The sequence below is a fragment of the Ptychodera flava genome, chromosome 21, assembly GCF_041260155.1.
Source record: "Ptychodera flava strain L36383 chromosome 21, AS_Pfla_20210202, whole genome shotgun sequence".
NCBI lineage: Eukaryota > Metazoa > Hemichordata > Enteropneusta > Ptychoderidae > Ptychodera > Ptychodera flava.
This window is the reverse complement of record NC_091948.1, coordinates 36,959,245-36,973,340: the sequence shown is the minus strand read 5'-3', so window position 1 is coordinate 36,973,340 and position 14,096 is coordinate 36,959,245. Positions and strand designations below refer to the sequence as shown.

At 36.7% G+C, this 14,096-nt stretch overlaps 1 protein-coding gene across 5 annotated transcripts in view; it reads right to left on the bottom strand.

Annotated features, from left to right (window-relative positions):
• Window positions 1-932: 932 nt before the first annotated feature.
• LOC139122144 (high affinity cAMP-specific and IBMX-insensitive 3',5'-cyclic phosphodiesterase 8B-like) overlaps window positions 933-14,096 on the bottom strand; it is a 455,871-nt gene continuing 442,707 nt past the window's right edge. For all 5 annotated transcript variants that reach the window (XM_070687562.1, XM_070687561.1, XM_070687563.1 and 2 more), the window contains one exon: window positions 933-1,729. In XM_070687562.1, the coding sequence (XP_070543663.1) occupies window positions 1,626-1,729 (104 nt within the window). In that variant the 3' untranslated portion in view covers window positions 933-1,625. The remainder of the gene's footprint in view (window positions 1,730-14,096) is intronic.

Genomic DNA, 14,096 nt, shown 5'->3' with positions numbered 1-14,096 from the left:
GAGATCTCTTTTCAACAAAAAAACCCCGACTGTTTACTGTATGGTTTGTGTTGACATGCTAAATACTGGACATTTCATGACGCTTCAGGGAGGAGAACAAGATACTGCAGTAGATGCATAAAACAAACCACTGTGAATATTACCGAATTTGGCAGCTAAAGGAGTTTAACTAAACACGTTGAGTTTATCTGTCACCCAGGTGTAGAGATCAGAAATTCTGGGCAAATATTGAATTGATGATTTTTTTCCTTGGCCCCCCCTAAAAGATTGTGGTATTTTTGTCTGGCCCCCCCAATTTTTCTTGGGAAAAATGGGTGGCCCCCCCTGAAAATCCTCCACCCCCCCCCCCCCCCCGGAAGTAAATTCTGAATCGTCCCTTAGCTCCCTCCGATCGTCTGTAGACTACAGCCAAACTCACAGTCCTGAGCAAATTGTACAGTTGTGAAATATCTGTCATGAATTTTATACAAAAATATATAAACAACAGAATCAAACCAAGAGGTTAGTTTGCTGTCAGGCCGGGTGCACAGGGGACGACTTTGCAATGAGGCCGGGATCTCTCTTGTGTTCGAACTTCTATTAGCTTACAATGCCTGGAGCGCCATCGCATCGCAGCTAGCCGATAATTGTACTACTGTAGTCCTTGTGAGGATTAGATACCCGTTACGTTCGATATTATTTGGAAATACTTTTAAATTTAATAAGTAAGACTTTAGTAGTGCATTCAAGATATAATTTTTCCTTTCTGAGCGTTTTCAATTACGCCGTACGGCAACGTTATGTGAAGTTGATAGGTTGTGTTGCCTGCAGCGTAGCCTGGCCGTACACAAAACTTCGTTTGAGTAGACGGAGCAGAATCAGTCCCGTCATTTATTTTCAACGAAATTTTCATTATACTCCATAATGGAAGAAACGACTAGTTCAATGATTACAATGGTGAAGTGTTGAATTTTTATTCATATATGTTTTTCTCTCTCAATTCATTCAGCAAACTTGATCTCTGTACTGTCGGTCACAACGTGCAGTGCCTTGCATGAAGCTTACAATCAACTGCCTCCGTCGTTAGTTTAGCTGTTCAAGACTTGTGTTTGCACGGCTCATTATAGTCGCAACAATCTATAAACACTTACATATTTATATCTTTCCGCTTTTCACCCAACTTTCGCACGTTTTTAGCTGAGTCTCCAATTTCGATGGACCAGACCTTTTCGAAGAGCGTATGGTTTCTACGGACGCCACAGTAAAACTTGGGTAGATGTGGTTGAGCATGCGCGGTGGTGTGATTAAGTTTCATTTCGTACAAGAAGGAAGTCATTTTTCACTCCTTTTACTGTTAATCGTGAGGCGGGCTGGGCATGCAAACCATGCGATTCAGTATTAATTATGGTCTACTTTCACATACTGAGGATGTCATTTTAATCAAAAATATGAAAAAAATTGTTAAAAGTTACAAATACTGGGGCTTTAAGAAATATGTAAGGTGATAGCCATTCCTCACTCAAAGTACAAACTATAAATATAGTCTCTCCTATTTTAATGACACATTGTCCTATATATTAATTCTCTCTGAAATTTTTATCTCCAAAAGGAGTTTACCTGACATATATTAAAGTTTAATGTTATAATTATTTTTTTTCACTTTTTCCCCTTCTGTCTTTCTCTTCTTCCTGTTTCCAATATTTGTAGTTGTTTTGTAGATGTGTAGTCACCTCAGAACAGTCCGCAAATGCTGCAAAAAAGCAAAACACAAAAAACAAGTTATCATTGTGAAATGGTACCAACTGCTATTATGTCATGTAAAATTGTACACAAATAGTAGTTTGTTAGTTTGTTTGTATATAATAATAATAATAATAAAGGATATTTATTGTGCGCCTAATCTCGCAGAGCTCTAGGCGCATGGCTACAAAAGAACTCTCATCAGGTGTGAGATTTAAAAAGGTGTGTTTTAAGAGTAGAACGAAATGATGCTAAAGATTGAGTATGACGGAGATTTGCAGGTAAACTATTCCAAGTCGTAGGACCAGTATAGGAAAATGATCTTTCACCGAAGCTTTTCGTGACAGCACGAGGTACTTTGAGTACACGAGTATCAAAGGAAGAACGCAACTGTCTTGAGGGACAGTACTGTTGAAGAAGGTCTGTAAGGTATTGCGGCCCAGATCCAATAAATGAATTGAAACAGATTATGAAAGTTTGTATTGTATGCGAGATGTAATTGGTAACCAATGTAGCGAACACAAAAGAGGTTGGACGGAGTCCGATTTCTTGACCTTATACACTAGTCGTGCAGCAGCATTTTGCACTCTCTGCAACTTTTGGAGTAAATATTTGGGACAACCAGCTAAAAGAGAGTTACAATAGTCCAGGCGCGAAAGTACAAGTGCGCAGATTAAAGTTTTGGTGGCTTCCACAGTGAGTAAGTGACGAATTGAACTAATATGTCGGAGGTGGATGTAGGCGACTCTACAAATATTTTGAACATGAAGCGACATATTCAAGTGACAGTCAAGTGTGACACCAAGGTTTTTCACATTTCTAACAAATTGAATATCAGAATTCCCGACACGCATAGAGGTAGGGGTTAATTTTGGAGATGATCTTTGAGATATGACCACCATTGCTTCAGTTTTGTTGTCGTTCAACTGAAGTTTATTGTGGGTCATCCAAGTTTTGACGTCACTGATACAATTTTGCACAGTATTGATTGTCACTTGAATATTGTCAATTGTGCTGACTTTATAAAGTTGGTTATCGTCAGCAAAAGCATGGTGCTGCACTCCGTGATTTCTGACAATTTCGAAGAGTGGTTCTGTGTACATGACAAACAAGACGGGCCCAAGTACAGAACCTTGAGGAACTCCAAACGAGAGAATGGACGAGTCTGATCTCACACCATTGATAGTAACAGTTTGCGTTCTACCAGAGAGATAGGACTCAAACCAGGACAGCGCAGATTCAGTTATTCCAAAAGTGTGCTGAAGTCTGTGAAGGAGGATGCTGTGGTCTATAGTATCGAAAGCAGCTGAAAGATCTAAAAGGGTCAAGATGCTGACTTTGCCATGAAGGCAAATAGGGCTGTCTAAGCCCCTTTGCATAATTTAAAATCCATATGGATGACAGGACAATGGGATAAGTTCATTTAATTTAGTAGTCTGTTTTTGCCTGTAATCAATGAATATCTGGTAGTCAGTGTGCAAGAATTCAATTTTTCAACAATTTTGATTTTCAAGTTCTGATTTGTGATTTTTATGTTTTTACTCAGAAATTATTAGCACCTTGTACTTTCATACACTTTGGGAAGAGAGTTGTTGATGTAACCTCCACAAATGTAATAATCTCCATACATGTAATATCAACCGTAATTGTAATAAAGTGCACCCATAAATGTAATATCACCCATAAATGTAACAAAAATCAACCATAAATGTAATAAAAACACCAACCACAATTGTAATAAATGGTAACCATAAATGTAATAAAAAAATTACCCATAAATGTAATACTTGTCAACCATAAATGTAATAAATCTATTTTGTCGTTGCAATTCAGGAATTAGCCCTAATATATTCATCTTTGTAATAAGGAAAGCAACTCAATACATTATTCATATCTTAATTGTTTGAGTTTAGTGTGTTTTGTATATTTGAAAGTGTATTTTACGTTTCCCTATTTTAGTACAAAACTGATTGGCCATGGCAAGACACAGCTGTAATCTGAACGTCAGTGCAGTATCTACTCCAGAGTGGAGGAGACTGTATAACACTACGATCCTTTAACGCCTTTTTATCGAAATTTGCCGTACTTTCTTAATCAGTCGCCTCAAATTCATCTTATGTGGATAAATTGTGTGGAATAATCGAGAGATTTTCTGTATTCCTATGTTGTCCTACTTGATGTTTGTTCCTTCACTGGGGATGTTAGGATGTCTAATTTTGTTCTACTGTGTTCAAGGTAGTGTTCGTATTGTTTTTACTAGATTTAAACATGGATAAATGTTCTCGTCAACATGTTTTGTGTCGTAAGTTTCTGTCATAAGGTTGCATATTTCTCTGTTATTTGTTCTGAGTCATCTGTCATAAACTTTGTGTGGTATCACTGGTTGACGAGTTATTTTGACGCTTCCTTATATTGTAGCTATCAGTGTCTAGAACTGCTGTTCCGCTTCCATTATCTAATGCTTTGATCGGTACCTCGCCGTTTTCTGATAGTATTCCCAAAGTATTCTATTCTGTATTTCGGAAAGAAAACCTAGTTTCAGGAAAGTATGCAATAACATTACACTAGTCTTATTGAAGTTATTATTTACTTTGGGCATTGATAAACAAATGATCACATATGCAAGTTCAAGTTTATTACATTTATGGTTGAGTTTTATTACATTTTATTATGGTTAATTTGTTTATTACATTTGTGGTTGCAGGTTGTTACATTAATGGTTGACAGTTTTATTACATTTGTGGTTGATTTTATTACAATTGTGGTTGATATTACATTTGTGGAGATTATTACATTTGTGGAGGTTACAGTTGAGCTATGTATTAAAATGGCTCTTAATTTATTATCTCCCAAATCTGATTATTCGTAGGTAAATAAGGGGCTCCTTCACATACACTAAGATGATATCCCATAATTCAACAATAATTAGGCAAATTGATGGATGTTCAAGTTGATGAATTACTTCAAAACACAAGCAGAGTGTGACTGCTCTAAATTTCTGCTCTTTACCACAATTTGTCATCAGACTTGTGAACTCAATTTTTAGTAGAACACGCGTCACAGTATGTCACATGGAACCATAATTTATCAAGTCACTGTCAATGGAGCTACGTACGTATAACCTAGCTTTCCTAAAATAAATTTTGAGTTTCTGATGGACAATAGATTGGTACCATGAACAGTCGGCATATGTCAGTCATTGATTTATTGCTCAACAAGTCATTTGTAATGACATAGCCTCTGTGCCCTTGTTAAAAATTTGGAAACCATTTAATGGAAATCGTGGGAAGTGAAATTTGCCAAACCATATCCGGAATATGGCTGAAAAAGTATTTATACAGCCTTGTATTGGTGTGCATGACATGTTCACTGTTTATAGTGCAAATGGAATTAATTAAGATAATTTTTGTAATGGTTGGGTAATACATGTGGCTGTATGTTTTGAAAGTGGCTATGAAAAAGTCAGTAAAAACTGCCAGTTGGCAGCCATATTAAATTGTGATACATTAGATTGTATCACAGAGAAATTTGACATACATATGGAAGTCATGACAAAAATCAGAACCAAATGCCAAGCTTGAAAGAAATAAGTGACAGTATTTCTGAGAAATGGCTTAAAACTTACACAAAATGGCTACCTATGCTCATATTGAATCATATCAAAAAACATATTGACATGCATGTGTACTCAACAGCATATTATCCTTGAGCCAAGTTTGAGCATGTCTGAGATTTCTGCGTGGATGGATAGATGGAGCCCATTCTATAAGTCCCCTGGACTTCCAGTATGAAATACACATGGCTGGCGCTCTACGTCTGCCAAGGGATTATGCTGACGTTAAACTTTGAAGGGTCTTTGAGGCACATGCATGGATATTTCGGGTTGCTTAAATACGGAAATACGGAAATGTTGAGTCTTGCGATGTTCCGCCATGCTGTTTCTGTTAAAGTTCTTGTAGTTTTTAGCTCACATATAAATACCAAAGAGAGCTTATATGATCAGTCAGTGGCATCTGTATGTCTGTATGTATCTATGTATGTGCGGATGTATGTCTGTCACATGCAAAAGCTCCCAAACTGTGACCCACCATCAGAGTATTTGGTGTGCAGGTAGACCCAAGGGTTGAGATGTGACGTTGTTCAAATGAACATGTCATTGTCAAAAATATGCAAATGAGGTAAGAAAAAAGGGAAATCCTGCAAATGTGCAGGAGTGGTGGCATTAACTGAAACACCCCACACATCTGAGTTGGAAATTCTGTAATTTCTAACCTCTTTGTATGCATTGTACCTATTATTTATTTATTTATTTATTTATTTATTTATTTATTTATTAGCCTTGTTCGCAATAATGACATTGTCTCAGAAAGAAAGAGATGGGGAAGAAAATGTACAACACTGAAAAATTTTCAGATTCACTTCATTCACATTAGGTCAGAAGTGATTAAACTTTCTGTCTGAAAATCGGTAACAATTCCTTCATGTACCGGTATTTTGCAACAACATGAACAATGCAACTGTCGATCAGTACATAACAAAAATAACGTAAATGACACTTTGCTCACATTTGGTTACATGTGGCAAGGCAGAATGAGTGTATACACGATATTTAACACGCTTATATGTACCTTAGCTTGTGATATTCATAGTCAAGTGCATTTGAACAAATTTTGATACACCATCCATTGACGTATTGCAACTTGCAGATGTTGATCACATACACTTACACAATACCATGCAACCTAGTAAATCAATAAGTGATAAAATCAGCCATACCAAACTAAACGTGTCCCTTATAATATAAAATGCATAAAATGTAGAAAATATTTGGTCTCTAGCTCTACGGTCTATAGTTGCACAATCGAAGACTAAGGTAAGATGTAATAATGGGCATTCCTCACCTTCCACTGTTAATGAAGCTGCCATACCTACATGATAATGGTATGTCCACACTGCCACCAAGTTAAACACATTGCAGTGACATAGACAAATAGGGAAATTTCCAAACACAAACATATAGCAAGAAACCTGAAGCATCAGATATGTACATCTGTTTTAAAGCTATTCTAACTGACTTTCAAAGCATCAAACCAGGGATTTGTGTAGAAGCCATTACTTAAACAGACAAGCAATTCCATAAATATACAATATGCCAATGGAAAAAAAAATCTTTTGAAATCAAAGTTGGAACAGTTTTTCACACAAAATTGTCATATGTACATCAACAGTTGTAACAGTTTGTAACTAGGAACCTGACCTTGTCGGATTAAGGTGGCTGGAAAGGCTATTTTTGCACCAATTCTTTTCTCAGAGTCAATGTCAAGTTTCAAGTGTTAGAATCAAGATATTTAGTTCAAATTTTCAGGATAACTCCCTTACTTGATACTTTGTCCTAAGAATATAAAAATTGTATATTTGCGCATATTTGCGGCAATGATTTTGAAATATGATACCAGTATTAAAATGTAATTTTTCATATTTTTTTTACATATTTGAATTTAAAGGCGGAGCCTCCCTTTAAAAGGACGTGAAGCTATGGCAGCGTTCATTGTGTAAGTGGACACCGAAAAGGTTACACGCGGGCACGCGCTCCAGAAAATGACACTTTTTAGTTATCTCCGGCCGCATAAACGCAGACGGACTGCCAAATGGTCAGCTGTTGTAGATCGAGCTCTGTGGTTATATTCAAATTCTAACGCGACTGGAAGACAATTTTTAAAGAAATTCAAGCGTTGGTGGTGGGGAATCAATGACCGTTTGCGACTTGAACCGACCGTTAATCAAACGCTTGTAAAAACTCTGGTGGAAATCTTTGACAGCCCACTTCAGGTTAGCCAAGACCAAAATGGCAAATAAAGCTGTAAAAATATGTAATTGAAGATATAATTCGAACATATTAAATTGAGATCATACATTGGAAAATTTCTACTAAATATCAAAGCTATTAAAAAAGATTTTGTGAAACAAATTTTTTGACCAAAATAGCAAAAATTGCCCAAAAAATACAAAATTGCAGATTTCATCCTGATTTCAATACAACATATTAAGATAAACCCTAGGAACCTGTATACCAAACATCAAAGATATCAAATAAGCAGTTTTTGAGAAATACATTTTTTGACCAAAAATGAAAAAAATTGCCCCAAAAATACAACATTGCAAATTTCATAAGAATTTGAATACATCACATTTTGATCAACCTTATGAACCTGCATACCACATACCAAAGGCATCAGATGAGTGGTTTTTGGAGGAAAAATTTTTTTGACCAAAAATGGGGAAAATTGCCCCAAAATTACAAATACTAAAAATTCACTACAATTTTTACAAACTTGACTGAGGTCATCCAGAGGAACATGGATACCAAAGTTCAAAGCAATTGGACAAGCTGTTTCAGAAAAAAAGGTTTTTTGCTAAAATCTGAAAAAAATTACCCAAAAATACAAACACACAAATATCATCCTCAGTTGTACACACCTAATTTAGAATACCTAAAGGAACCTACGTACCAAGTTTCAACCAAATCTGACCAACAGTTACTGAGTTTTAGCAGTTTGCACGATTTTTCCTTTTTTTTACCTCATTTGCATATTTTTGACACTTACATGTTCATTTGAACAAATTCACATCTCCATCCCCAGGTGCACCTGTACACCAAATACTAAGCTGGTAGCTGCTGCGGTTTAGGAGTTTTTGATCAGGACAGACTAACAGACATACATACATACATACACACAGACGACATGTAAATGAGATGCAAATGAAATGATTCACCTTATACGATTAGCTCTCTTTGGTATACCAAATGAGAGCTAAAAAGTACTTAAAAAGAGAATCATTGTCAAAGCATTGTAGCTGGTTCTGAATGTTAAAAATTATTTCAAAGTAAATTGTTCGTACAGTTTGTGCTGGTTTACTTGGACATAACAAAATACAATGGATTTCATCATCAACACCAGACTGACATTATTATTATGTGTAGGAGTGGTGACAGTGATTGAAACAGGCTACTCCACTGACCCTGAGTCATTTCCTGTTATTGTTCATGAACTGATACATATTGGCAGACCTGCTGAAACCCGCATGAAGGACTGTTGAAACATTCCTCTGCTATTGCCTGTTCCTAAAGTTGACCTCCAGTACCTAAAGTTTAAGACCTTATAATACTTTTATCGCCTTGTTTTTCTGGTTTAAATATTTCTTGATGGACTTATTCAAACCAAATATGAGCACACTGTACTTGACGGTATATTTCTAAACAAGCTCTAGCAAACATTAACTGCCGTTTGAATGGCACTGTCTACCTCCAAACAGGTAGTGAGCACGTGGTGTGTCACACGATGCCTGTTGACATGGCAACTCCCAGTGTGACGGCCCCTCTTAGGTCAATGTCCTTTTACCAATTGAATAATGTACGTTGAGATGTGCCTGAGTTGTGGCTCCCTATATGAAAAAATCATTACAAAAGGCCACACAGCGGCCATATTGGTTTATATATCGTGAAACAAATTGACGTGCATATGTATGACATAGGTCAGTGTCCTTGTACCAACTTTGAACAAGCGACCTAGCGGCCGATATAGCTCCGCTGTGTTTATGTAGAGAATAACTATTTTTGACACATGTTGATGAAGAAGGAGGAAATCTTTGATAGCTCAATGCAGTGGCCAGAAAAAAGTGGCTAAAATAAGCTGCAAAAATACACAATTGAAGATTTCATCATACTTTGAATATATCACATCGGATCATCCCTAGGAACATGTCAACCAAAGCTATCTGATGAGTAGTGTTTTGAGAATAAAATTTTCTGACCAAAATGGCAACAATTGCCCCCCCAAAATAAAAATTGCAGATTTCATCATAATTTCAAAAGATCAAATTGAGTTCATCTATAGAAACCTGTATACCAAATTTCAAAGCTGTTAGACCAGTACTTTTTGAGAAACACATATTTTGACCAAAAATGGGAAAAATTGCCACAAAATTCAAAATTGCAGATTTCATCATTATTTCAATAAATATCATGTAGTTCATCTATGGAAACCTGTATACCAAATTTCAAAGCTATCAGATGAGCAGTTGTTGAAATACACATTTTTGACCTAAAATTGCAAAAATTGCCCCAAAAATACAAAATTACAGATTTCAGGAGAAATTAAATATAATTACTTAGCTCATCTGTAGGAACCTGTATACCAAATTTCAAAGCTATCAGACCAGTACTTTTTGAGAAACACGTTTTTTGACAAAAATAGCAAAAATTGCCCCAAAATTACAAAATCGCAGATTTCATCATAATTTCTACAAATATCATTAAGGTGATCTGTAGGAACCTGTATACTAAATTGCAAAGCTATCAGATGAGTACTTTTGGAAATACACATTTTTTGACCAAAAATGGCAAAAATTGCCCCAAAAATACAAAATTGCAGATTTCATCATAATTTCAATACATATCATTTAGTTCATGTGTAGGAACCTCTATACCAAATTTCAAAGCTATCAGATGAGTAGTTTTGGCAATACACATTTTTTGACCAAAAATGGCAAAAATTGCCCAAAAATACAAAATTACAGATTTCATCAGAAATTCAATATATATTACTAAGTGCATCTATAGAAACCTGTATACCAAATTTCAAAACTATCAGACCAGTACTTTTTGAGAAATACATTTTTTGACCAAAAATGGCAAAAATTGCCTTAAAAATGCAAATTTGCATATTTCTTCACAATTTGAACAAATCTTAAATAGATCATCCCTAGGGACATATGTACCAAATTTCAAAGCTATCTGACCGGTAGTTTTGAAGAAGAAGATTTTTAAAGATTTTTTTACCAAAAATGACAAAAATTGCCTTAAAAATACAAATATGCAAATTTCACCACGATTTGAAGAAATCTGACTGAAGTCACCATAAGTAAACTGCATATTAAATTTCAAAGCAATCGGACAAGCGGTTTGAGAAAAGAAGATTTTTTTACCAAAAACACCAAAAAATGCCCCAAAAATACAAATATGCAAATTTCACCACGATTTGAACAAACTTAAGTGAGGTCACCCCAAGTGAACCGCATATAAAATTTCAAAGCAATTGGACTTGCGGTTTCAGAGGAGAAGGCAATTGTTGACGGACGACGACGACGACGACGACGACGGACGACGGACGACGGACGACGGACGACGACGGACGACGACGGAAAATCAACCTATTTGATAAGCTCCGCGTCGCTGACAGCGGAGCTACTTTGAATAAAGTTGGTTGAGATGTGCCTGATTTATGGCTCTGTACATGAAAAAAATCATAACAAAATGGCCGCACGGTGGCTGTATTGGATAATCACCAAACAAATCAATGTAGATATGCATGACAAAAAGGTCAATGTCCTTGTACCAACTTTGAATAAAATTGGTTGAGATGTGCCTGAGTTATGGCTGAGGACATGAAAGAATTGTAACACAATGGCTGCCATGCGGCCATATTGGATCATATCGTGAAACAAATTGACTTGCATATGTATGATATGGGTGAATGTCCTTGTACCAACTTTGAATAAAGTTGGTTGACTTGTGCCTGAGTTGTGGCTCCGTACATGTAAAAATCGTAGCAAAATGGCCACCATGTGGCCATATTGGATCATATCGTGAAACAAATTGACTTGCATATGTATATGTATGTGTATATAGGTCAATGTCTGATTCAATTTATCTCGACTTCAGCAAAGCTTTGATTCAATATCACATAAATTACTAATTCATAAACTCTCTTCCTTCGGTTTCACTGGACATTGGATTCAGTGGCTTGAGTCATATTTGTCTGATCGCTCTCAGAGAACTGTTGTTGAAGGAAGTTATTCGAAATGGTGTCCAGTTTATCCAGTGTACCTCAGGGGTCCATAATTGGTCCCCTGTTATTTATCCTGTACATTAATGATTTGTCACAATGTGCTCCGTCTTCGAATGTAATTTATATGCTGATGATTCAAAGCTCTATAAAACAATCAAGTCAATTTCCAGCTGGGCACAGATGCAGGATGATTTGGACAGGGTTACTTGTTGGTGCTCAACATGGAAGATGAAACTAAATGTTGAGAAATGTTGTTGCATTACATTTTCGAATAAAACCAAGAAGTTTTCTTTTAATTATTCTATCGATACAGTACCGATTGCACGATGCACATCTGTAAAGGACTTGGGTGTTATCCTTAGTAGCTCGATGGACTTCTCTGAGCATATCAATAATGCAATGAGAAAGCAATGCGTAACTTTGGCTTTTTAAAGCATTCTTGTAAAGATTTCAGTGATGTTAAATCTTCAAAGACTCTGTATATCGCCCTGGTACGCAGCTGCCTTGAATACTGTTCTATTATCTGGAATCCGTGGCAGCATAATCTTGTTGATAAGGTTGAAGGTGTTCAAAGAAATTAAGTACTTGTGTTTTAAACTGAATATGCGTTACTGTTCATCAGGATACACAGAATTATGCAATTTTTTCAATTTGCCTCATCTATACAATCGTAGAAAGGTTTCTGATCTTAGCTTCCTGTTCATTCTGTGGTAAATTGCTCTCATTTAACTCAAATACCATTGAACGTTCAACGTAGTCTACAGGTAAACCTACCATTTCGGGTACCCTTTTCCAGAATCAATATTCGTAAACACTCCTTTTTGCCATGTGCTTTAAGCACTTATAACAATATTGCAAAATTGCGCTCGAGTATTGATATTTTTAACAGATTTAGTCTTTTTTAAAACAAGCGTGGAAAATTATTTTTATTCATGATTTGTATGTTCTTTGTTATTGTCCTTTGCGTCAAATTTTTGTTTGTCTGTATTTTTATGTATTTTTATGTTTTGCGGAGCCTGTAATTGGGAATTTACTCCTGTTGGTTATCCGAATAAATAAATAAATAAAAATAAAATAAATGTCCTTGTTTGAATAAAATCGGTTGAGATGTGCCTAAGTTATATATATGGCTCCGTACATGAAAAAAATCATAACATCAAAAGTGAGACTTGGGTGGACACCGTGGCCAATGGGTATGTGTGAAGACACAGGGTTCGTACGCTCCTGGAAAGTCCTGGAATTTAAAACCACTCCTGGAAACTCCTGGAAACTCCTGGAAAATCAAAATTTACTCCTGGAAAACTCCTGGAAAATCGCTAGTTACGATCGCACACGGTCGAGAACGGCCTGATCGTAAGGGCGAACGTCAAACAGTATAATTTGTCGAACGTCAAAATTGCAAAAATGCCGAAAGATGTTTTGCGACAGGTGGGGAGCCCTCCCAAGACAAAATTTGGAAAGCGTAGTAGTGTTTCTTAAAATGTCGTAAAGGGGTACCCTTGTACTAGCGTGGGCGAGACCATGTTGTGTATTCCATTATCCACGGTTTTGCACGCACGTACAGTGACATCGAAGTATGCATGAGTAGGTTGTGGAGGGACCGTGTTGAAATTTAATGCTTGTTCGGGTCACCAGTCACAGCAATGCCTCCTGCAAAGTGTTTATTCAGCGATCATTGGTTGAAACAGCCCGAGTACGGAGGATGGCTTGAGCGGGCGCAAGATAAATTCGCGGCAAGATGCAAACTTTGTGAAAAGACTTTCGATGTATCGGAAAGCCTAGCACTGCGTATGATGCTCCGTGTTCCCGTGGCTTGCCATTCGGCACATTCATGCGAGATATTGCCGGCCTTTGTGCCCTTCACCGTGCATTACCAGCAAACTTATGGTTTTTGACGTCATGCGAACAGTTCTTTTTTGCAGTCTGTGAGCGGTTGAGTGATTCGGGTAGGCATAGATTGGAATCGAGTTGATTTCGGCCGAAAGTAGTTAGAAAAGTAGTTTTTTGTGTGCGGTCCAAAGTGGGACCACGTGTCTATGGACCTCAGCAGGGCTGTAGTGGGACGCTTTATAATATAATGCAGGGAACACATAGCATCATACGCGGGGCTATGAAAAGCCATGCTATAGCTACAGGAGCAAAACATCGAGCTCTGGTAGGAAAAAAACAGGAGCAAGTAAATAAAAAATGAATGATTTCTTTGCCCGATCTTCATCAAATATAAAGTCGTCAACTAATTCTAAGCCTTCCCTGAGTTTATCTTTCCTGACACCACACTCGCAACTGCACAGTAAGTGAGGCTACCCACAATTCCCCTTGATTTGTTCACTCAGACATTTTTTACTCAAGGCTTTTTCAATTTTATCACTTTCTTAACAATTTTTAACTTACAATTTAAATTCAGGATTATTTGTTGACATTGTGTTTCTAAATTATTGATTATGTTTAAAAGTCCCCATCTACTAGCCAAAATGTATCTACATACCAAATATCAACGTGATACACGCAGTAACTTTTCAAGTTGAGTAG